The sequence below is a fragment of the Elgaria multicarinata genome, chromosome 4 (genome assembly GCF_023053635.1).
Source record: "Elgaria multicarinata webbii isolate HBS135686 ecotype San Diego chromosome 4, rElgMul1.1.pri, whole genome shotgun sequence".
Taxonomy (NCBI): domain Eukaryota; kingdom Metazoa; phylum Chordata; class Lepidosauria; order Squamata; family Anguidae; genus Elgaria; species Elgaria multicarinata.
In genome coordinates this window covers 84,062,760-84,088,218 of record NC_086174.1, presented here as the reverse complement: position 1 = coordinate 84,088,218, position 25,459 = coordinate 84,062,760, and the positions used below count along the sequence as shown (strand labels likewise).

Here is a 25,459-nt window from a genome sequence, read left to right as displayed (position 1 = left end):
AAATCCCACAAAAAAAGGCTGGATGACTAAAACATTGCATGTGTGATCTGTGCAGTTTATACAAGCATTATGGCAAGTTACCAAGATGACAGCGAATTTCACAAATAATAATAATAATAATAATAATTATTATTATTATTATTATTATTATTACTACTACTACTACTATTATTTCTTATCCGCCTCTTCCTCTAGATCGAGGTGGGGATCAACATTAAATACAATACATAAAACTAGTTAAAAGAGCATATAAAACCAATACAATATTAAAATAACAATCACAACATATTAATAATATATATACTAATACTCACAACTCCTTAGACAAGGACTTCATTAACTCACATTGTTAGTTTACCATATGAAATTTTAAAATGTGAGTTTTATGAACGAAACTGTTAAGCGTTAAATAACTTCTTTCACACTGAACTATTGGCTGAGTTCAGACAACACGTTTCTCAATGGAACTCCACAGTGCAGTTTTTACACCACTGTTGAGAAATGTGTTGTCTGCTGGAAAACTCCATGCAACCGTGGAGGTTTTTTTTGGAAAACACTCCATGCAGAATAGCAACGCTGTGCAAAAAAGAGTTAGAACACGTTGTGTGGGAGAACCCCTTAAAAACTAAATTGTTGAGTGGAGTTTTCCCACTGCATTGACTAACGTATTGTCTGAATTGAGCCACTCTGAATTGGTAGATATTTTCCCAATCCAGAAGGCACTTCTTGTAGTCTTTACAAGTAACAGCCAATATATTTTTCTCCTGCTCAAAGACGTAGAGCAAACCACACACATCCAAATAATTTATGTGCTTTGCATAAAACAGCACCTGAAGGAAACAGTAATCCTAGCAAAGTGCCCATCTTTATGACAGAGGAGTTATATAGGAAGGGAAAGATGATGTACTGCAGAATGGCAAATCATCCCTGTGCAATCTGAACACTCACTACACCCATTAATCTGAAGGGGTTTGTGCTAAAGGCCAGCTAATAGTGCCATGAGTGGTGGAAAATTTTGAAATGTACATATGGATGCCTGAAACCTACAAATTGCGAATAGTGGAAATGTAAAATGAACAATGGAAGTGTACAAAACTTGGTAAAAGTTCTCATATTGCAAGTCTTGGAAAACGTAACTCTTTACAACATATATTGAATGTTGAAAATCAAGGAAAAATCCTACAGAATTAGTATGTGAAGCTCCTTCTGCATGATAATATTATCCTATTCCCAGCAAATCTCATTTTTAAAGCCAGAACTAGACGTTATAAAGCACAATATAAATATTGTGTTCTGTGTTATATTGTGTTCTTTGTTATATTGTGTTCTGTGCAGAAAGATTGGCAAATACATGTGTTGGTGGAATGCAGGGAAACTGTGCTCCTTTTCTCTGGATGCCTGATGTCTCTTACAATACATTTCCTTTCCCTGAGCAGGGAAAGAGGGGAGTGGGGAGCAAGCCTCTCATATGTGGTTGATGATGCTCCTTTTGACTCAGTCCACCCCACCCCAAAGTAAGGTGGATTAGAGTGCAGTCTGACCTGTGGAAGTGGTTGGTTTGGGAGGGGTGTAGTCTGCCTTTTTCAGCTTAGTGTGCTGCTGACAGAACACAACCAATTTCAGGAAAAAGCGGAGAAAAGCTGAACGCAATTCTCAATGTGTTGCTGCGAAAATGGCCCCTTAGATGTCAATGGCTCAGTACTATCTGTGGATAGTTCTCAATTTTTTCTTTTCCTGCTAGAATTAACCAATTTTCAACTCTACCACAAATGCATTATGAACTTTTTAATTTCAGTTTAAAAGGGGAACATATCCTTCAGAGCTTTCAGTAATAACCAGTTATATACACTAGTTAGAAGTTGTGAAAACTCTTAATTCTTGTCTTCTCAGGAAGATTTCCGCAGTTCATGATGACAGTTTTGAAAGCCATTCCATCATGTTTATCAACGGCAATGTTATTGGAAAGACTGTCCGGTTTTGTAATGAAGTTTTATATTGTGAAAATCAATTTAATTTCCTTCTATCCCAATTACATCACAGACAGCATTGAGGCTGTTAAGGGATTTGAACACTACTTCATAGAGGAACGATTTAAATTGAGAGGGAAGGCTGAAATATAAAATCTAGAAGATGATGTCCAAGAAAAAATGTGAATGACAGTAGCATCCAAGTTTTCCTAGGCGTGCTCAAGCCAACTCTGGGCACTTCAGGATGGTCACTTGCCAAATCAAGTCTTTCTTGGATTAAACAGATTTTCTAGAACCATTTCAATCAGGTTTCAGGCCAGGGGTTGCCTTATAGGATGACCTGTGCTGAGAGAGACAAGAGGAGTGTGATCCTGTTGATTTTTTTACAACTTAGTGGCTCTTGAATACATCAACCATGGTATTCTTTTGCAAAAGGATACTGCAAAAGGATACCATGGTTGATGTAATCAAAATCTTTTTATTTCTGGCACTGCCACCACCGCTGGGAAAACTGCTCCTTCACTGGGTATTCCCACCTATGGGTTTCTTTTCTTTTAATTTTTTCCCCAACAAATGCTTAGATTTTAGGATCTAAGGAATTCCCTGACACTATAACTCAAAGTTCCCACAAGCTGACCCTTTTCAACTACCACAAATTCTCTTAGAATACTTTAAAACCTCCTACTAGCTTGGTATAAGAGGCTTAGGTGTCAGATAGACACCACCTCTAGAGACAAGATGAACCATTAAACAAGTTGGTTCATTAAAGGGACATGTAAGGAAGTACTACTTTTTACTTTGGGGTTTTCAAAAAAATGCTGACACTTCTTAAGGATTCAAGAGACACCTGCTAATACAAGCCTCTTAATGACTTCATTTATCTCATTCCAATTCTTTAAACATCCAACCCAGCCAAATATACTCACAACTAGGTCCAGCTCTTGATGCCTCTTCCTCTGACACAAAACCTTCAGTCCTGTTCAACTACTGGTGGCTTGGGCAGCTTATCACTTTTTTAATGTCTGCTTGCATAACCTTCTTTTGATACAATCTCAGGGCGGCCACCCGGCATAACACAGCCACCTGCTCCCTACTTCTGATCTTTACCAGACACTCATGGTTATCACACAGAACCTAGGAATAGCTTAATATTCAGGCCTGAGCTATTCACTTTTCTCTCAGTTCTTCCCTAGTCCTCTCTATCACAACCCACAAATTCTTCCTCAAACCACCAACTGACCAACCCCCTAACTATCAACTACTTAATGGTCGACTGTCATTCTCCAACTGCTCTTTTTGACCTAGCAAGAATCCCCAGCCAATCAACGTCTAATGTTTCCCAGACAACTCAAAACTGAATTTACCTGGTGAATCTATACTTATATTAACTGTGCTTATTTCTCTCTCCCATTTCAAAACTCGTCACCAAGCAACAACTACTGAAACAGGCATTCAACATAGTAACAACACTAAGCTTCAAGCCTGCACACATACATTATAGACTGTCAGAGAAGACACAAAGTAAGCATTGCAGAACAACAACTGTTAGTTACATGGCATTTTCTTTACAATAGGCTGTCTGCATTAGGAATTGGATTCCAGTAGCAATAGTTCCACCCCCTGCCTCGACCTTGAGGCTGCAAGACTTCTCTGGGAACCTGAAGGTGGGGGCACTTTCCTGAACGAGTCACTCAGATTGTATTGTCATCTTGGTGGACTGAGCATTTGGACACGGGCATGATTTATGGGCCAGAGTCCCTGTCTGTCAAGTGGTTTTAAACAGGTCCACAGCTCCCTTTATAAGCTGGAGCAAAGGCGATGAGACTTTGCGAGGAACATCTTTCGACTCATGGCCCAAAATCCCTCCCTGTTTGGATCCGTCACCATTTGGGACTTTGAAAGCACTCTGCACATGGACTCTCTTTTATTTGTACTTTGGATTACTAAGGACTGTGCCATGAAAAGTACTGTGAAGCTTTTCATAGACTTGAACTCTCATTTGTTGTGGATTGTGTGTGTTTGCTCATCAACTGCTCAGTGTAAGGGTAGACTGGGGTTGATTTTTATTGTTGGTCCCTTTCTTTGCAAACTCAAGTGGCAGGGAGTTCCCTGTGCTAAAGCAGCAGCACAGGATTTCTCGTGCCTGAGATTTTTACCCATCCTGTGATCTTGTTAAGGCTATGGCCATGTTCTCTGAGTTACCAAAGAATGATCCACGTTTGGAGTAGCTTCCTAGGCATGGTTGATAAAGCATTTGAAGTATTTACCATCGTGATTGCCTGAAGGATCAGGAAACTTCCCCCTCCCTTGTTTGGGTTTGGAATCCATTTTTGGAACCATTGAAATGGCAAGTGCTCAGTCCACCCAGATGACAATACAATCTGAGTGACTCGTTCAGGAAAGCACCCCCAACTTCAGGTTCCCAGAGAAGTCTTGCAGCCTCAAAGTCGAGGCAGGGGAGGGGGGGGGTTAAACTACTCCCTTCAACTCTTTCCCTGAGAATTTTAATTACCGTATTTCTTCGATTGTAAGACGCACACTAATTTCAGTACCACCAACAGAAAAAAAAAACCTAAGAAACACCCGCGATTCTAAGACGCACCCCATTTTTAGAGATGTTTATATGGGGGGGGGAAGTGCGTCTTAGAATCGAAGAAATAGGGTAGATTCTAATTAAATCTAACTACAGCTTGCAAGGCCTCAACACAACAGCCTTGCTGAAACCTATACCTTACATTTCCCACCATGATTTTAAATCCTGGCTTGTTCCAAAGCTGGTAACCACAGTTTCGTAGTTTAGATGAAATGTGAAACTATGGATAATTAACAGCTTCCTGGTTTGATTGCTCATGCTGGGAAAGGAGGAACAAAAGGGCTGTGTGTACAGGCAAAAGGCTAATATCTCAACTAACCTCCCTAAATATCTTTTGATGTAATACTTTTTTAATGTAGTATTGTTGCTAAGTTGATGGCTGATATACTGTAAATCTTATATAACAAGATGGGGGAAAACTCAGCTTATTAAGACAAGATATAATTGTTTGAATGCAGCCAGTACATTTCATGGAAATCCACCAATCACCCGCTGTAAACCAGAACTGCAAACTGACAGGAGGTAGAAGAAAGGAATCATAACAGATTACACATAGTCAATGATGTGTCCTACAGCCATGTAATCAGTGAAGAACCTGACAATAAAATTCCCTAAGAAGTCATGTAATAGCTATTTCTATTAGTAACATTACTAGCAGTTAGGCATCCCCAGAGAGAATCTATAGAGCTAATAACCACTGAGGCTATAGAGTGAGGCTTATGTGACTCTTAGCTATTGTCCACTGGAGGATCTAGTTAGCTGAGGCAGAATTAAATTCAAACCAGGAGGAACTTATCATTTGCTCCTGTTGCAAAGTAAAACAACAAGGAACTACAAATTAAGGACCCTGGGGAAATGGTCATATTTATCCGAGAAGGAAAGGCTTTCTTCAAGCCTAAACTACAGAGATGCCTTCAAAAGATGTAGAGTGACAAGAGAGATTTGAAACACAAACACACACAGCAATCAACAACAACAACAACAGTTTATTGCTTATTAGTTAGTCAGGCCATGCACATTCAGAAACATAATAAAATACTCCTCTCCCCAGAGGGAATACCAAAATACAAAGTGTTAATAAAATGGCTAACAAGAGCAAGTTAAAACATCTTGTAATCTTAGATAATACTTACTAACATGTCAGATTATATTGATAAATTTAGTCTTTTATGGCAGCCAGTGACTTGTTTCTCCAGAGCCCATTTGACAAACATGGCAGTCCTATATGATGTATAATAATCTGTACCAGCCAATAGTGTTAGAGTTATAGCTTCGGCTATTGGGCAGTATAAAAATGTAATAAATAAATAAATAAATTGTGCTTACAGAGGAGTTATAATTAGACCCACACTATTAAGGGCTCAAGATATTGTTTCCTCAGCTCTGCATACAATGTGCACTCTGCCAGGAAGTGTACCCTGTCCTCTACCGGCTGGGCAATCTGCTTTCACACTGTCTTGGGACCTATAGCATGCCTTCACCTCCATCAGCTGGACTGAATTCAGTCTGCACCAAGTCATAAGCCATCTCAGCTCTTTGAGGTGATAGAAGTCAAGTACGGGGGGGGGGGGGGATTTCCCGGGAAGGTAACAATACTTTTATACATCAAGTTGGAACGACTCCCAGCAGCGACGGCCATTGCTGTCTGGATGTCAACATCATGTAGCTTTCTAAAGATCTCCTCCCTGGCACTATTGTACCCCCTTGCTAGTAGGTATGTTTGCGAAAAGCCTAACTCAGAAATAATCATGCTTATCTTGTCTGCCCATGAGTCTTTCCCCATATCTTCACATGCTGATAAAACCAAGGGTGAGACCAGTTGGAACACTGTCTTTAGCCAAAAGAAGATGGCTGCTTTTTGGACAAAAGGAACCCAAAAGGCGACCACCAACTCACCACCAACAGGCAGTGGAAAGCTCACGCAATCTGAAGTTTTTCAAGGTGAGACCATCTTTTGGTATTATATCTACACAGTAAGTTGTTTGAATAAAGCAATTCACGGTGTTCTTATCTTGTGAACCAGCCAAAAGAATAAGAAGTAAATGAGAGTTGTTACTATGGAGTAACTCTAATCAAATGTGTTTACTTTGGAATTGTTATTTTTTACAGAGTACTAAGACTGACGTTTTTGAAGAAAATACTTCGAAACAAGGAATAACATGAACCTTGTTGACTAAATTTGATCTTAATATACTGTTTATGTGATTAGATGATAGTGTTTGATGTGTATGGGTCGGATTTCCATGCAATGACTGTTTAAATCTGGTTTGAAATTATTGTTAACTACAATTGAATGCTATACTGATATGTAATGAAATGCTACACTGATGTGATACTTAATTGTTGTAGACTTGTATTAGTATTGGATTGAAAATAGTTATTCCAGTATAAATAATTTTTGAATGACGATTTAATTCATTGGGTTTATGTTGTTTCTATGGTGGTCGCCTTTTGGGTTCCTTTTGTTTACATTTTCACCACCACTGCCTCCCTTACTATAGCTGCTTTTCGGACAAGCATTCCCACTGAATGACAAGCTGTTTCTAATCGGACAATAGCCTTGGAGGTGGATCTAGGTACCCCGATTACTCTAGATAATAATTTATGCTGCGTTGACTCCAGTGAGGTAATGTCTGCATGAGCCCAGGCAGGTGCCCCATATAAAATCTGGGGGAGTAATTTACTTTTGTATAGTTCTATTCAGGAGGCTACCATCTTTCCACCTGGTCCTGCTGAAAAGTGAAGAGTAGCACTGCCAGTTGCATTAGCTGTCAAGACTCTTGCTTTCAAACGCTCGGACCAGGACTTTGAAATCTTACTCCTAGATATTTGCACCTATAGACCTGGTCAAGGGGTAGCTATCTAGCTGCCATCAGTAAATCTTCCTCCTTTTTGCCAAAACCAAAGATTTTAGTTTTATCATAGTTGACCTGAAGGGCTTCCCTCATACAATATGAACTTAAAGCTCTTAGAAGCCTATCCATCCCCACCTGGGTATATGACAGGAGAACGGCATCATCAGCATATAATAACACTGAGAGGCTCCTGTCCTTGAGATGAGGTGGGGAGAAATCAGGACTAGATAAGAAGGAATTTATGTCAGTAAGATATAGATACAGCACCACTGTCCAAAGATACTATACAGCAGTACCTCCAAAAGATGGTATTTGCAAAGGAGTTTACAGAACCAATTGTTCATTTTATTTAATAATATTCTCTTTTAGTTCCCAAGTATTTAAGTGTACAAAAATACTGTTTACTATACAACTACTCAATGTGTCAGTGATCATAGTTACAACAACCTATCCTCTAAAGAGCTCGGGGCAACGTATACAGGATGGGATATATATTCCTGATAAATTATTACAAATATTTGCAACACTGTAGCTGTGGACCTGAAATTTGGGCTCAAGTAAAAGCTAAATTAAGGGAAGGGAGTTTTAATGTACTACATACAACTCCTTGTTAAAATGGAAAGTCATGTGTGCACATACTTTAACTGGAATATTATAACTACCAAGATTTTTATATATATATACATGAGTATTTCTTTCATGTTTAAGGTTACTTACATATTTTACCACACCTCAATATCTGACAACTTCGGTTACTGTGCCATTTTAAAATGTAATAAATAAATAAATAAATAAAGATAAGACTCAACAAACAACTTGTAAAGTGCAATGATTAAAACACACCAGAACACTTCTGTTCATGTTCAGAGTATGCATACTGGATACAAAGATTATTTTTTTTAAAAAAAAAAAGTATTAAACCCCTATTAGACAGCTGTGATCAAAGAAAGGAAAGCTATTTTAGGGGAAATTATCGGAAGAACAGAAAAAGAACTTTGGAAAGATACTTTCAGTGCAAGAGCCGTAATAAAGAGACATCTCTTCTGAAGAATGATGTAATGCTAGACATCCTGAAAGCACTAGCTAATTTGCAGAATTGAGTCCGGAGGGACAGAACCTGCAGCCATCCCCTGAATCATGTGTCACCACAGTTGCAGTACAGCAAAGAGACAGAACAAGATGAGGCATAAATTGCCTACAAGACTCTGGCAGTGAGAGAAAAGGAAAACCCAACGAGATCTTTATGAATTAACTTTGTAGTAATAGGGAAAAGTAAAGAAGTGTGAAGCAAGAAAACTTTAAAGGCAATGTTGTGCAACAGCAGTGCACCAGGGAATACAGCAAGAATTGATTTAAGAAGGTAGTAGCTCAGGGCCTAAGCAAAGGGTTAGACTAGAACAGCCTTAGCAGTGGTTGCTCTGTTGCAAGGAAGAGAACAAACCTGAGGCATTAGAAGAACTCAAACCTGAAAGTATTTTAAGTGGAAGACGAATGATTTCTCCCGTCGTTTCCCCTCCTGCTTCTGATGCAAAGGTCCCTCTCTACCTATGTCTGCTGTTATGATACCCACAAGCATTTCAGCTCTAGATACTTTTATAGCAGCCTTCCTCAAACTGGTGCCCTCCAGATGTTTTGGACTTCAACTCCTATAAGCCCCAGCCAGCAATAGTCAGAAATGTTGGGATGTGTCATCCAAAACATCTGGAGGGCATTCATTTGGAGAAGGCTGTGGTAAAATGAATATTTCTAAACATCAACAAATTACGAAATAGAAGAAATGTGTAAACAAGTGAACTATTTACAGACCTAAAATATGCCTTGTCAGATATACAGAGAGATAGAAGTGGAGGGCTGCTCAATGCTTTTAACCCCCATTCCCTAGACTACGCATGTGCAATTACATGTGGGTGAGATCACACATTTGTCAGGTACAGATGTTACATTCTGGTGTGTACATATTCAGCATGTAACATGCAAACTGAAACTAATACTATATATTTCCCCACCCTTCAAAAAGGAATTCCAAAACTTTTTATTTATTGAACTTATGCAAAAAAGTAAGCGGAACTCAACTGGATACAACACTTGGGCTAAAAAAAGCTGATCTAAAATTAGTATGTCTTTACTTAACTTCTATACACTCATTGGGTTGGTCCGAGGGTCAATGAACAGGGTCAGTGTGTATTCCCATCTACATAATAATGCTAATCTGGGCTGCATTTAAAAGATTTTAGCTACACGAAAAAGGCTGATTTAAAAATAATTTAAAAAGATAGGTACACTAAATTTTCCTTAAGCTTGTGGAAAATATTTTTTTCTTTTCTTCAGAATGGCAAATAGATACAAGAATCTTAATTCAGACTTTGACAGGGCAGGAAATGACAAGATGCCTGTTTTAAAGAGAGCGACAATTAGCCCACCTGCAGGAGTAATTAAGAGTCCATTCACAACAGTCATGCTTAACATTATATAAAGAAGGAACACGGAGCAATTTTCTCCCCTAGAAAATACTGTCTGAACGAGAATGATCCTGAGCTCCTTGAAGAAAGGGAAGATAAACAAAAGTAAGCACATGTGGGTGGAGGGGGCAGATTATGTGACAGATTTAGCTGTTAAATAAGCCAACTTTTATTTTAATGATGTCCAAAATTAATAGCAAGGTTAAGAAAGCACCGCTTGTAATGGCGTTTTCCCAATAAGTTACAATGTGCAGTCAGCTTGCTGAGCTTTAGCCGATCAACAGCACATGCAGTTACTGAACTGGAAACTGCGGGTGTTGCTAAGAACCTTACTTGGGGCCTTTCCACATGACCAGTCAAAAGCAAGCCCCAAACCATATTCCAGCCTTGGACACTTCTGCAAGTACCTTTTCGGTGCCAATGCCATTGCCATAACAGTTGATCTGCACATAATAGGCTGGTGAAAACAGGAAGGGGAGAGAAAGAATAAGCTTTATTTGGGACGAAAGAAGATCTGTTCCTTTCACAGCACCTGCTTTTATAATTTGACAGATCTACCCAATCACTGGGAAAGCACTCAGCTCTCAATGTTTCCCAAAATCCACAATCCTTAACAACAACAAAATCCTAAATCGCACAAAAGTCTGTGGGTTAGCCTTGCTGCTTTTTCCTGGGCATATTAACGGGTGATGTTTACTTATGTATATTTATTGACTCAATTTTTATAAGGCCAACCAATCACATTCCATCACTTACATCAGTCATGCCATAAATATTCAACAGATGCCTGTGATACCTGCGCAATCACATTCCACAAAGCAACAAGAGTCATAAATACACTGTCAATGTGAAGTATAACTTTTTATGAGATTCAAAACCCTGTGGTTTTGCATGCTGGTCAAAAGCAATATTCCCTACAATGGAAACATCCTAATGATGTACAGAAGAGAAACCAATAATACCTAACTGTATAAATGAAGCCCAAACATGTAGAAAGCCCCTATGTTGTATTTGCAGCAAACTGCAATCAAATTTTCCATTCCATTTTCTGTCCTCCAATTACTACTTTCAGGCAATTGCTTTAATTATCTTTAACTCCACTAGGAATGACATTTTCATCTGGCTGGGAGAAGAAAAGCATCATGCTGCATTAATGTTGATGAGCCTCTCCAAGGGTGAAACCATGGCACCCTCTTCCAGCTTTGGCATGCCAACTGAGAAGGCTTTAAGCCAGCAGCTAAGGCAACTGCTGACAGATTGGCCCACATGCATCATTGCTTTGATCTCAATCTGAAGGGGATTACCAGTCATGCTTTAAAACTTTTTAAGCAAGGGCGATAAACCTTCCTAATTTCAGATTCACCAAAGCAAATGGCAGCACCAAGGCCTGTATGGCAAAGTACAAACAGAGCTGCAAAGGCAAGCCAAGCCTCTTTGCCCAAGCCAAATGGCATGTTAATGCCAAGGCACAGCAGTAACAGAATGGCTCATTAGTGGTTTAGTTGTCAGATACTGAACCTGCAGCCAGGGCATATGGTTTACCAGATGCTCCAAGCAAGGGCTCTATGGATTGGGGCATATAGGTGTCATCTTATGCTGGCCACTGATAAAACCTTATGGAACAGCTTATGATATTCACTACCATTCCCAAACTGGAAAGTAGATGAAGACAGCTTGGTTCAGAAATAATGAGGGGAAAGAAATTGGCTCTGATATTCACACTAGACTAACAGAAACACAAGTGAATAAAATAACTAGGGCTGCTTTTGGAATCCTCATAATCTGACACACACACCCCATTTTAGTTGATCCTGTTTCTCCATTGTCCTCCATTGTTCCATTTTAAAAAATTTAGTATTGAGCGCTACATGTGTTTGCTGCAGATTTCACTTCCTTCATGTTCTTTTTGATTATATAATTGCGTCATGGTTCTTTTTGTGCAGCTTTTTAGCAACACACATGCACACTTATGAGCACTGCTAGAAAGCCACAGAAAGTTTTATTGATTTATCAATTGCATTTCTATACCACTCAATAGCAGAAGAAAAACCAATCTTCCTGCAGTAGTTTACCTTGATTGCTTTTTTGCAATGTTCTATCAATGCATTTGTAAGCAGGGGTTAAAAATACAAATACTGAAAGAATTCAAAGCTATAGCAAGTTCTGTCAACACTCCAGTTCTAGAATACATTTTAGAAATTTTCCTAGTTAAGCCAGAATTCAAGAACCATCAAGCAGGGATGGGGAACCGGTGTCCCTCCAGATATGGTTGGACTCCCAATTCCTGTCAGCATGGCCAATGGTCAGAGATTGTGAGAATTGTGTATAAATACACAATAAAGCAATTGTAGAGAGTGGGGCTGATGATGGAAGATCCATATGGCACAGCTGTGACACAAGCAGCAGTATATAGTCAGAAGACCTAAAGACGGTAGTGCACGCGCTGGTAACTTCGAGGCTCGGCTTCTGCAATGTGCTCTACATAGAGCTACCTTTGTGCCTAGTCTGGAAACTTCAAAATACGGCAGCCAGGCTGGTCACCGGCGGTACACCTAGAGGTGAGCACATTACACCAGTTTTAAAATCTCTTCACTGGCTGCCAATTAGTTTCCGGACGAAGTATAAAGTGTTGGTTATCCCTTTAAAGCCCTACATGGTTTGGGTCCAGGCTACCTGCGGGATCACCTTCTCCCATACAATCTGTCCTGCACACTCAGGTCCTCTGGGAAGAATTTACTCCATTCAACAAAAACAAAGTTAACAACTATTACCCAGAGGACCTTTTCTTCTGCCGCTCCCAGTTTGTGGATTAGCTTGCCGGGAAAGATTCGTCAACTTAGCAGTCTTCCAGAATTTAAGAAAGCCATAAAGACTGATCTCTTCGAGCAGGCCTACCCAGTTGAATTTTAAGATGCCTTTTTAATAATGTGCAGATTTTAATAATGTATTAGTTTTAAATGTTTTAATTACTTATATTTAATGGTGTTTGCATTTGTGGTGTACCCCGCCTCGATCCAGAGGGAGAGGTGGGTAACAAATAAAATTATTATTATTATTATTATTATTATTATTATTATTATTATTATTATTATTATTTGGGGGTTGGCAGGTGTCTGCTTGTTTGGGCAAAGAAACCACCTGTGCTAACAGTGCTTATTATATCACAGTCAGTAAGTTCAGAACGCTGCCGCCGTAGCCAGATCATGCACTGTTACATCATATTATATTATTATAATTGGGTTATCACTTGTTGCAAAAATGCTATCACAGATGAGCTCATGAATTATTTGATCCTTTTACTCCAGGCAACAAAGGCCTGCAGGAAGGTAATAACTCTCTCACAACCCTCTGACACTGTGAACTTTCCCTTGATAATTTTAAACAGGTACTTTCAAAGGAAATAGGGAAATTTACTTTTCTGCTAAAAGAGCTCCAAGTTTTCAGCTGTTTGTGGCTTCTTCATGGATATTTTGTTGCTGCCAGGACCCCGCAAGAAAGGGGTGAAACATCAACATGGGTATTAAAATAGGCAACAACTTTATTAATTACAGATTGGTTTTTTTAAAGGTTCTTGTGGGGTGTCCTGGTGTCCTCTTTTACATAGGGCAGTCCTCCATTTGAAGGGCTGCCAGAAGACTATCCTCTATTTGAAGGTGTCCTCTATTTGACAAGCTTCCCTGTTCAATCCCAGTTTAAACAAAAACAACCCTTGCCCATCAGCAGGCTGAACAGGCAGGCACACAGGTCACAGTCTCCCACACTATAGTAAAATGTACTGCATTTCTATTTAAATTACAATATTTATTTCTAAATTTGCATCTATTCAGATAAATTAGCATATCCAAATGTTATGCAAATCACTGTCCTCTTCGGGTAACACATTTCCTCCTCTTTGGTGATCTATAAGTGGCCACCCTACCCTTGCTAGGTACTAGCTACAACATGGGTCCCTATGGCATTGCAGCTCTGTCCATATGACCACCATTGCTATCTCAGGGTTAACAGCTTTGTGTGGGTGGGTTGGTCAGGCCTGAAGAAGAGCTCCTGTTCTTATCCCTCAAGCCTCGCAGGTGGTTAGGTCTGAAGGATGTCCCCCGCCCCCAAATATTAAAAGCTGCCTCAAGATGCTCACACACACACACACACACACACACACACACACACACACACACATATATATATATATATAAACAACAACACTTAACAACATTGAAATTCATCTGCCTGAATTTAAAATCCCTAGGCCCTCCACTGCCCTAGCCCCAGACCAGTGTGGCAGAGGTTAAAAAAAAAAAGAAGAAATTTTGAATGGTTAACTATTTCAGTTTTTAGATAAATATACAATTATTTTTTAAAAATAAACATTGGTAACTTCAACCAATGTTCAGAAACAAAATATTCCCAAATGGGGTCTCATTTACGGCCTGCTGCTGCCATGCTAGGTATTTTCATTCTATAGTGTAGGATACATGCAGCAGAAATTTCCTCAGGAGTTAGGAGTGCATGAATATGTTCTGTTCACTTTGGTTTCATTTTCTATTTCATCCCCTATCCCTTGCTTTATATCCAGTTTCCCCCTCCTTGTTCAGATCTACTCCACGCCTGGAACGCTCTTCCAGAACATTTGAGAACTACAAGTTCAACCGCAGCTTTTAAAGCTCAACTAAAGACTTTTCTTTTTCCTAAAGCTTTTAAAACTTGATGTTGTGCAGACTTCTACTGTTACTTTCTACTGTTAGTTTTTCCCTACCCAGTGCCTGCTTACCCTACCCTGTACCTGTTTGCATTCTCTTCCCCTCCTTATTGTTTTACTTTGATTTTATTAGATTGTAAGCCTATGCGGCAGGGTCTTGCTATTTACTGTTTTACTCTGTACAGCACCATGTGCACTGATGGTGCTATATAAATAAATAAATAAATAAATAAATAATAATAATAATAATAATAATAATACCCATCTCTGTCTTTGCACTTAGAGAGAGGTAAGTCAGAGAGAGAGAGAGAGAGAGAGAGAGAGAGAGAGAGAGAGAGAGAGAGAGAGAATGTAGTTCTATACACCACCTGCAGTGTAGAATACGACTGATCAGGTAATCAACCATCTCCATAAACTGGTTTTACCATATTCATAGAATATAATTAGAAGCTGTATAATGAGTATTCATGATGATATCTTTGACCTAGGCTCTTTTTTTTTTTTACTAACTGCTTTAAGCAAATTTCAAAATCTGATTTAAATTGTAAAAAAAATTCCAATTTAAATGGTAAAAAATCCAATTTTTAATTTGCTTTTTAAAAAACATTGATTGTTATCAACCTTGCCTGCCACCCCCATCCCCATCAGTCACACATTCAGTGTGAATGAGAAAGGACTGTACATGGATAAGCCCCCTTTTCATTAACATAATATAAGAGGCTACCAGAGGGGCATGGCAAGCAGACCCATCAGCTTTGTAGTTTTGTGAGCACATTCCTGCTTCCTCCTTGTGCGTTCAGTGAGAGCATGGGGACTGTCATGCAAACAGTATGACACTCCTCATGGTTCCATTTTCCACCCCCAAGCTGGATTCAGCAGTGGATTTAGGAATCTAATTAAGACATACCTTTTCCACCTGGTTCTGAGGGTTAACTAAGTTTGCTTGATGCTATTATGCTGTAATGACTTTTGGCTTTGGTCTTTAGGATTATGTCTTACAACTCTCATTTTATTCTCATTGCTAGTGTGTACTACTTTAGGAAAATTGATGTGTTTTATTTTGCAAACACTCTTGATGAGTAGAATTTTTCAACATATAACAAAAGGAAAAACACAATATCAAATTGTGTACTTTAGGCACAACAAAGCATACGTTTGCTAATCAGCTCCGGCTATTAACTTTCTTCCCTAGAGAGAAAAGTTGAAATGATCTGTCAGCTATCTGATATGGAGGACTGAATAGTAAGGAAACATTCCAGTTGGCTCTTTTTTACAAGGTCTGATCCAGTAATTATTTGGGTTGGACGTGGCGACTAACTTTACTACTTGTACCTTAACTGTGACAATCATCCAGTGTCTTTTAAACTGTGTTCCTTTTGGCACTTGGCATAGTCTGCTTCTTTATGAGTTCTTTGTACTTAAGGTTGTTGTTGTTTTTTAAAAAATCCCTGTTCAATAGAAATTCTTATGATGTGAATAAATCCTGGTGATATGGCATGTGATTCCAAAACTGGCCATATAAAGTAAAATAAAAACTACAGTTAGTCTTTAAAATTACATAATTAGAGTTATCACACTGAAGCAAAACCTGTAATTTTTCAGTTCATTTTACGCATTACTAACAAATGTTACTATATTTCATCCTGCCTAAAATTTGGAATTTTTGAATTTATTATTATTATTATTTATTTATTTATATAGCACCATCAATGTACATGGTGCTGTACAGAGTATAACAGTAAATAGCGAGACCCTGCCGCATAGGCTTACATTCTAATAAAATCATAATAAAACAATAAGGAGGGGAAGAGAATGCAAACAGGCACAGGGTAGGGTAAACAGGCACTGGGTAGGGTAAAACTAACAGTATAAAGTCAGAACAAAATCAGGTTTTAAAAGCTTTAGGAAAAAGAAAAGTTTTTAGTTGAGCTTTAAAAGCTGAGGTTGAACTTGTAGTTCTCAAATGTTCTGGAAGAGCGTTCCAGGCATAAGGGGCAGCAGAAGAAAATGGACGAAGCCGAGCAAGGGAAGTAGAGACCCTTGGGCAGGCAAGAAACATGGCATCAGAGGAACGAAGAGCACGAGTGGGGCGATAGTGTGAGATGAGAGAGGAGAGATAGGAAGGAGCTAGACAGTGAAAAGCTTTGTAGGTCAACAGGAGAAGTTTATATTGGATTCTGAAGTGAATTGGAAGCCAATGAAGAGATTTCAGAAGTGGAGTTACATGGTCAGAACGGCGAGCCAAGAAGATGATCTTAGCAGCAGAGTGGTGAACAGAAACCAACGGACTGATGTGAGAAGAAGGAAGGCCAGTGAGAAGAAGGTTGCAGTAGTCCAACCGAGAAATAACCAATGCATGAACAAGAGTCTTGGTAGAAGAGACAGACAAAAATGCAATTTAGTTGCATCACACAGGGCCTGTTCAGACAACATACTAAGCCATGGTTAGGCTGCTAACCCTTTTGCAGCAAATGGTTAGTGAGCATGTTTAAACCAATGTTATATAGCCACCATAATTAGGAATGGTTCAGATGACAAGCTATGCCATAATGTTTAGCTCAAAATGCTTAACTACTGTGGCTTAGCATGCTGTCTGACCAGGGTCAAAGACGCACCTTAAAATAACATTGTTATTTAGAAACAAAGTAGAGCATAAAAACCAAACAGCCAAAAAATCAAACAGAAATCATAGACACATATGACCAGCTGATTTTCAAGTGCAAGTCTAATAGCCTAATCACAACTCTCTCTTGTGCTGTATTATCCTCCATTTGTTTAAGTCTGTTGCTAAGAATGCAAAAAACATTTCTAAATAAAGCAACCATGGTTATGTTTTGAAATTAAAATTCAAGTCTACATCGTTTATGTGTATAATGGGATAACAGCAAATTCATATAATAACCTCGTTTAATTAAAAAAGATAATGCAACCAAGTTAACACACATAGGAACATAGAAAGCTCCCTTATACTGAATCAGACCATTGGTTTATGTTGCCCAGAATTGTTGACACTGACCGGCAATGGCTTTCCAAGGTTTTAGGCAGGAATCTTTCCAGCCCTACCTGGAGATGCTGAGGACTGAACTTGAGACTTTCTGCATGCAAAGCAGGTGCTCTACCACTAAGCCACAGCCCACACAACATAGTGCCCACAAACAGCGAGAAACCTGACTAAATAAAAACTGGATCACTGTAGCTTCAACTAAAGTGGCTCAGCCTTTGTTCATTTAGGAATGTCCATCGTTCATGCATAACTTATTCAAGTGACTAGGCAGCATGTGTAAACTGCCTATAATGTTCTGTAATAAGAAAGGTTTATGGTGATTATTTCATATATGCAAAGTAAACCTAAATCTTGTAGTCAAGGAACAATGGAAGTGCTTCTGTGCATTTGCTCTCATCCACAAGCTAAATAGCATGCCATTGCGTTATTTACCCAGTTTTCTGACTGTCCATCTACAAACATTAGATGCTGTTTTATTTGTATATTCTGTACAGCACCAAGTATATTGTTGGTGCTATATAAATAAATAAATAAATAAATAATGCTACCAGCCTTCAATCCAAGAATGAGCATTTATACGTAAATGTGTTGATAAAGTTGGAGAGAGGGTAGTATGTTTGCAAAGGCCCTTTCCCCCCCCCCCCCCCGGTACAGTATTAATGGCTACTAGTCTTGATGGTTACTACACCTGGTCACTACACCTAAAACAAGTTATTATAAAGCTGGGGTAAAGGGCAAAAAAGGTCTACTAAAATGATCAAGGGGCTGGATCATCTCCTGCGTGAGGGAAGGTTACAACAGCTGGGATTGTTTAGCTTGGAAAAAAGGAGGCTAAGGGGAAACATGATAGAGGTGTGTATAAAATTATGCATGGTGTAAAGAATGTGGATAGGGTGACATTTTTCTCCCTCTCCATAATACTAGAACCCAGGGTCAATCCATGAAGCTGATTGGTGGGAGATTCAGGACAGATAAAAGAAAGTACTTCTTCACACAGTGCATATTTAAACAATGGAATTCACTACCACAGGATATGGTGGTGGCCATCAATTTGGATAGCTTTAAAAGGGGATGGCTACTAGTCCTGATGGCTATGTGCTACCTCCAGTATCTGAGGCAGTAAGCCTATATACATCAGTTGCTGGGGAACATGGAAAGGAGGGTGCTGTTGCATCTTATCCTGCAAATACTGTAGGTCCCTGGTTGACAGCTGGCTGGCTACTGTGTGAACAGAGTGCTGGACTAGGTAGATCCTTGGTCTGATCCAGCATGGCTCTTCTTATGTTCTAAATGCTACCTCCAGTATCAGAGGGATAATGCCTATGTACACCACTAGATGGGGAACATGGGCAAGACGGTGCTGTTGCATATTATCCTGCAAATGGGTCCCTGTCGACAGCTGGTTGGCCATTGTGTGAACAGAATGCTGGACTAGATGGACCCTTGGTCTGATCCAGAATGGCTTATGTTCTTATGCTTTTCCTCTATCTTGTTCTGCAGTTGGGAACAGGACTTCATGTTTGCCATACTCCAGGAGGGGTAACAGCTGACTAATGATCTGTGAAGGAGGGTATGGGAGTAACTGCATGTAAATTCTTATTATGGCAATCCTGTTCTAATGGGAAATAAAACTAATGGGGGAAAAATTGAAAACATCTTTCAGTCATGTAATTTGTTCTGGAAGAAATAAAACATTTTTGTTTTGACAAGAAATATGCCCACAAATGGACCAGAGTGTGTTAGCCTTACCTGCAGCCATAACTTGTTATTCACTGCATCCCTCCCTGTAGCAATGCACTGAAATGTAGCATTCTGGCCTGCATTGACCTCCACATCCCCCAGCCTCAAGAAATGAGGAGATTTATCTGCGTGGGTGGGGAAAAGAAAAGTTACAAAAACTGCTCACAAACACAAAAGCCTACATAATTCTCCCAAAAGATGCACATTACTGCAACCTTTAGGTAAAACTAATTTTTACATGAAAGAAAATAATTGTTTCAACTTATGGAGGGGGAACAAAACAGTTTGATCTTTCTTACCACACAAACTCTGCTAAAGCTTGTCAAACATACATTATAAAAAGTGACTTATAAACATAAAAGGATGGAAAACTCAAAAGAAGCCCAAAAACTCTGAGTGAATTTCTATTACATTTTGTGTGAGACCACTGCAATGTGAAACCACGGCATTAACAACATAAAGAGTCAGATTTAATTAGCCACATATAGTGTGATACAGTGCAACGTAGAATTCCCTGTCAGTAAATATCACCTGCACCACTAAATACAGCAACATTTGACCCACTGACAACCCTTTTCATACTAACTGCATTGCCTCAAGGAAAGCTCAGTGGCAAAACCATCCATGTGAAGGATTAGGGGTGGAAAAGGTGGTGGCAGTAGAGAACAGAAAGAGATATGCTACATAGTTCTCACACATCACTCTCCTAAATTACCTGGGAATAGGCTAAGTATCAAGGGTAACTTAGTTTAGCCTTAGCAAATAGAGCAGATTCATTCAGCTCTATTCCATTTGCCATTAAACATTTCCATAATACGGGGGTGGGGGGTGGGGGAGAGACTCACATAGTCACTGATTATCAGGATCAAGGGTAATATTTATAGTCCTATGGATCTTGTAATGAAGGCTTGTTGACGTTGATCTGAAACTATAGCCATCCTCACTGATAAAATGGAAGAAGCTGGCTGAGACATCCATTCACTGAGTCATCAATGCTTCATTAGAAAGAAGTGTGGATTGCTATGCCATATCAAGACCGCCATTATTCCATCCACGGTTAGGAAACTAAAATCTGGATGCTGTTTCCCTAACTAGTACCTGGCCTGTCTCTAATTTCTATACACGCACACACCCCAAGAAGTTTAAATGAATTATTGCTATCCATCTTCCAAGCACAGTTGGCTAAAATTGAGCTACCTTTTAAGACAGCGTTTACTTCAAAATATGGCCATTAGACTACTAACTGGAAGGGTCATTGGGAACATTTCACAAGTATTTAATGAAGTTCCCCGTCCATTTCTGAGCACAAATCAAAGAACAGGTCCTACATTGCTTGGGAAATGAGTACACGAAAAACCACATGCTTCCACACCAGCTTGTCTAATTACTGACTCTTTTCTATGTATTCCAACCATCTAAAGCAGGCATACAAAAAGTACAGCACCTCCAATCCCCTGAAAATACTACAGAGTCAGTGAGCTGTGCTGTGGCAGGGAGGGCTAGTGCCTAAAAATTGGGTGAAGGTACATGCCATGAGCCTCTCGTGGAAGCCAGATCCTGGATCCAGCCCTACATCATCTGTAAGACGAGTTCATATTCCAGGGGCATAAGGCAACACCTTCACCATGACTGTGAAATTTCACCCACCATGGAGAGAAATGGATTCCCATGTCTGCGAGTGGACATTTTTCAGAGCTGCTACTAGACTATGTGGGCTGACTTTTAAGGACTGCAGTAAAATAGGGATGGGGCAAATTTTACTGTTTTAATAGATATTTTACTGATAGGCTTTATATAATGCTGTTCTCTGCCCTGAGCCTTGAGAATAAGATGAGCTAGAAGTTTAACTAACAACAAAAATGTTAGATATCTACTTTTAATTGTAAGCTACACATTTGTGAACTACAAGAGGAACACTGAATGTTAATAATGATAACAACATTAAACTAATTCATTACTTCAACACTGTCATTTTCCTTTTCTAAAAAGTTATAGAAGAAAAAGTTGGGGGAGGACACCAAGAGTTGAATGATGAAAACAGCAGCTAGACAATATTGAGCCTGTCTTGAAAAAGACAGAGAAAAATGTGACTCTTAATCACTACTTACCACAAGGGTAACTCAGAACCTGGATGTCATCAATGGCAATGTAGCCATTTCTTCCATCTGAGACTTCAGCCTCAAATATTACCTGTCAAAAAGAAAGAAAACATGTTTACAGCACTCACTGCAACAGAATTCCCATCGGTGCACTGTGCAGATAGAAGACTGCATTTTTTCATTAAAGCTGAAGTCCTTGCTATATTTCATTAAGAGATTTAATCATTTTGCTGTTCTTTATTTATACAATGATCAGCTCTTAATTAATGACACTTCATTGCTCATGCGTTCTCTTTCTAGCCCGCTAACATACAGAAACCTTAGAACAAATATTTCATTGAAAACGGACCAGGACTTTCCATTAAAAAGAGAACCAACAATTTTTCAATGTTTCATGCCACTGCTTAGGTGACAAGTCCCCCACATTTCCTGCCTCAGTAATTTGGGTGAACACCACCTCGTCAGTGAAACTGGAAGTGCAAGATTAATACACTTGTAGGTATCGTCATTCTCTGTTTTCGTTAAGATAAAAATGGCACATGACAAATAATGATGGCAAGTGTATTGTATCTCCTCTTATGCCTTGACCAAATCTGTTTGTATAGCAGGTAGTGGCAGCAACACAATGCTATAGCTATAGAAATGCCCAATTGACCTCTGAACAATAGACCAACAAGAAGTCCTAAGATGAAGGGCTTTAGAAGCGCTTGCCTTCCTATACAAATAGAAGCTTCAGGGAGATGATTTTCCTTGGGACCATGGCGGGGTTGGGGCAGAGACTCTCCTTCTCTCCTCCCCGTATTCCCATTGCATGTTTACTGCGTTCAGGGACTTAACAGCACATTTACTTTGGCACTGAATGTGCAGATTCTGACCCACAGCATGGGATGTTGGCTGCAAGAATCTTTATCACGCACCCAAACAACAGGTTGGTGCTATGCTGAAGTGGTACTACAGAATATAAGAAGATTAGGGGAGGAAATCAGATTGGGGGGAAAGAGACAAACACAGCAGTTAAGAAATTAATATAGATGTAGAATTTACCCAAGTGGCAAAGAACCGTACTGTGTATGAAAACAGGCAAAATTAGAAATAATTTAAATCTGCCGTCTCTTATGTGGCACCTTCCTAGCCAGCATGGCCAATGGTCTGGAATGACAGCAGTTGTAGTCCAAACATTGGAGGGCACCTGGTTGAGGAAGGGTGATTTAAACACACAAACACAGAGAAAAGCATAAGGGGAATGTATCAGAGTACTCCTGCGGTCCTAAAGTCCACTTCATCTGCAGAGCTGATTTGGTGCCCTTAACATTCATGGATCTTGTCTCTGGCTTTGTCACTCTCATGTCTTTAGAAAGGATGGCTCTCAGAATCAAATTGTGTTTTGGTAGTACCCGTTTAGTCACCTCTTCCTGGTACTTGAACCTGCCTGGAAAAGCTTGCAAAGGATTTTCCAGAAAGTTCTACATCTCAGCAAATTCCTCCTGCTGATGAAAAGGTTTGGCAAGCATGCTCTTGTACACAGATGAACCCAATGCAACAATATGTCCAAAGTAATTACTGTTGAGACGAAAGCATGGAAATTATATGCCTATACAAACTATGCAAATGTGCAGATATTGGGTTGAATCCAGACCTCCCCTTCCACAAAAGGAAGGTCTCTCTCTGTTCACAGAAGGGACTGAGAATCAGCGCAAGCTCCACTGGAGGCAAATGTAAGGCCCCTTCCTACCACCACAGAGTCCTGCAAGCAGAGTTCATCCCACAGGTAGTTCCAACCCATTATATTTAGTATATGTTCTGAGCACAGAATTTGTGCTTTTTTTGGTACATAATTTTCTGATCAAATGCAATATGAATATATACATATATTTCTGTGAAAGGATGTCTGCTGTGGCTCCTCTTCTAACAAGAATCTGTGCAGTATAAAATTCTTGTAATTCATTATGAACTTATCAAACAACTATATTTCAAGTCTGTACCAGTAAACATTTTTACTGTAATCCAGAGCAATCCAATATTAAAGAAATTTACAAAAGGAAAGTTCACACAGTTTGAAAAGTCTAATCTTAATGTTTGGAATTCTATACCTTGCTTCAGAATTGGGTGCTATGGTGCAAGTATTTTCGCAACCAAGTCAATAGGCATTTGAGTTCTTTCTCACAACCCAATATGAAATACCTTTAGGAAGTGTTGTTCTCTCCCCCTCCTCCACATACAGATAAGTGTTATTTGATGAAGTGACCCCCTCTTATGGGTAGTATCCAATAGGGTGCTTATACCCCTGCCGATTCCCTGTTGCAAGTGATGGGACCCGTCAATTCCGTTACAAAAATGGGACACACTGCTTACACAAGACTGCTCACTTGAGGGAATGATACTAAAGGCAAAACTGAAGTACTTTGGCCACGTAATGAGAAGACAGGGAGAAGAGGCTGATGCTAGGGAAAGTGGAAGGCAAAAGGAAGAGGGGCCGACCAAGGGCAAGATGGATGGATGATATTCTGGAGGTGACAGACTTGACCTTGGGGGAGCTGGGGGTGGCGACAGCCGACAGAAAGCTCTGGCGTGGGATGGTCCATGAAGTCACGAAGAGTCGGAAACGACTGAACAAATAAACAACAACAAGAAGAAACCCCAAAACGAGCAGAAACATTTGTTTCTGGAGGGAGGCAGGTCGGCCCTTAGGTGAGCTCTGCCAACCTGTCTCCTTCCAGAAATGAGTGTTTCTACTCATTTCAGGTTACCCCCTTCCCCACCGGAAGCACTAAATCTCAGTTGCGTAAGCCAGGGAAAACAAATCAAAACTTGCTCCACTTCTGGAAGGACTGATCCTGAAGATTTTACAGAAGTGAAATAATTAAGTTCTCGTGTAACTGTGGGACTATTTGGTGCTATATACACAGAAAACAAACATTAATAAGCAAAATATTGATCTTTTGTCAAGTCAAGCAATGGTGATAATGATAAAATCTTTCCTCTATTTTCACAACATTCTAAAGGTTCATCAGTTCATCTGTTGCTGTTTTTTTAAAAAAACTTATAAGAGCCAAGTTCACTCTAATGCCATGAACATGGTAATTGACAGTGTAAGGAATCCAATATAAGACACCCCAGAATCAGAACTACCCAATCTTGAGCTGTCCCTCACAATCATACCTACTCTGTCTATATAAATAGCTGTGTGAGAGAGAGATGAGTGGGGGGGAGAGGATCACACACACACGCGCGCAACGCGCACACACACTTTAGCAGTTCTCAAGGGAGGGATATATCAACTAATTGACTTCCAATCAGCAGTTAAGAATTTCCCAGCCAACACCAGAGACACAGAAGTGACATCTACTCCAAAATCTTGGTCTTTTCATAATGTAATTGATAAACTTGCATTTATGTTGGTCACTATATCTACACTCTAATTTGCTGGGTTTTGTTTTGTTTGTTTGTTTATTTTTGAGATAACGTTTCACACAAAGAGCATCATTTAAGCAACTAAAGGAATTTTACTATCATCACATAGTGATACCCCATCAAATATCACCTTTTAATTTTCACAGAAGTGCTACTTCCCTTCTTTGCAATGCTCTTTTCAAACACAAATTAAAAGAGACTCTATTTTAATCCACAGTTCTAGTCTATAAACCAGCCCTGAAGGTCAAAGAACACATTTCTCAACAATAGTTTTAGAACTCCACAGTGGAGTTCTTACACCACTGTTGAGAAATGTGTTGACTGGAGAGAAAACTCCATGCAATGGTGGAGGTGTTGTGTTGTTGTTTTTTGAAAACACTTCATGCAGAATATCCATGCTGTGCAGAGAAGAGTTCCTGCAGAACCGTTGTGTTGCGTGTTGTGTGGCGGGCTCTGTGGAGTTTTCAATTGCATTGAGTTGACTTTTCCCACTGACTACAGAGTTCTCCAGCAAGAGCGGCAAAAAGGAGTGCTGCTCTAGGAGAGCTGCTGGGATTGTTTTTTTGCAGCAGTGGCTGATGGGATACCATCAAGAGAATTGGGTGAGGGCAGAGAAACTATCAATCAAATGTCGCGTT

The 25,459-nt window shown here is 39.6% G+C and overlaps 1 protein-coding gene across 4 annotated transcripts in view; it reads right to left on the bottom strand.

Moving 5' to 3' along the window:
• Window positions 1–25,459, bottom strand: part of PTPRK (protein tyrosine phosphatase receptor type K) — a 389,066-nt gene that overhangs the window by 165,425 nt on the left and 198,182 nt on the right. For all 4 annotated transcript variants that reach the window (XM_063124699.1, XM_063124696.1, XM_063124697.1 and 1 more), the window contains exons 4-5: window positions 21,420–21,501; window positions 19,321–19,436 (exon numbers count right to left, since the gene is read on the bottom strand). In XM_063124699.1, coding sequence (XP_062980769.1) covers window positions 19,321–19,436; window positions 21,420–21,501 — 198 coding nt within the window. The remainder of the gene's footprint in view (window positions 1–19,320; window positions 19,437–21,419; window positions 21,502–25,459) is intronic.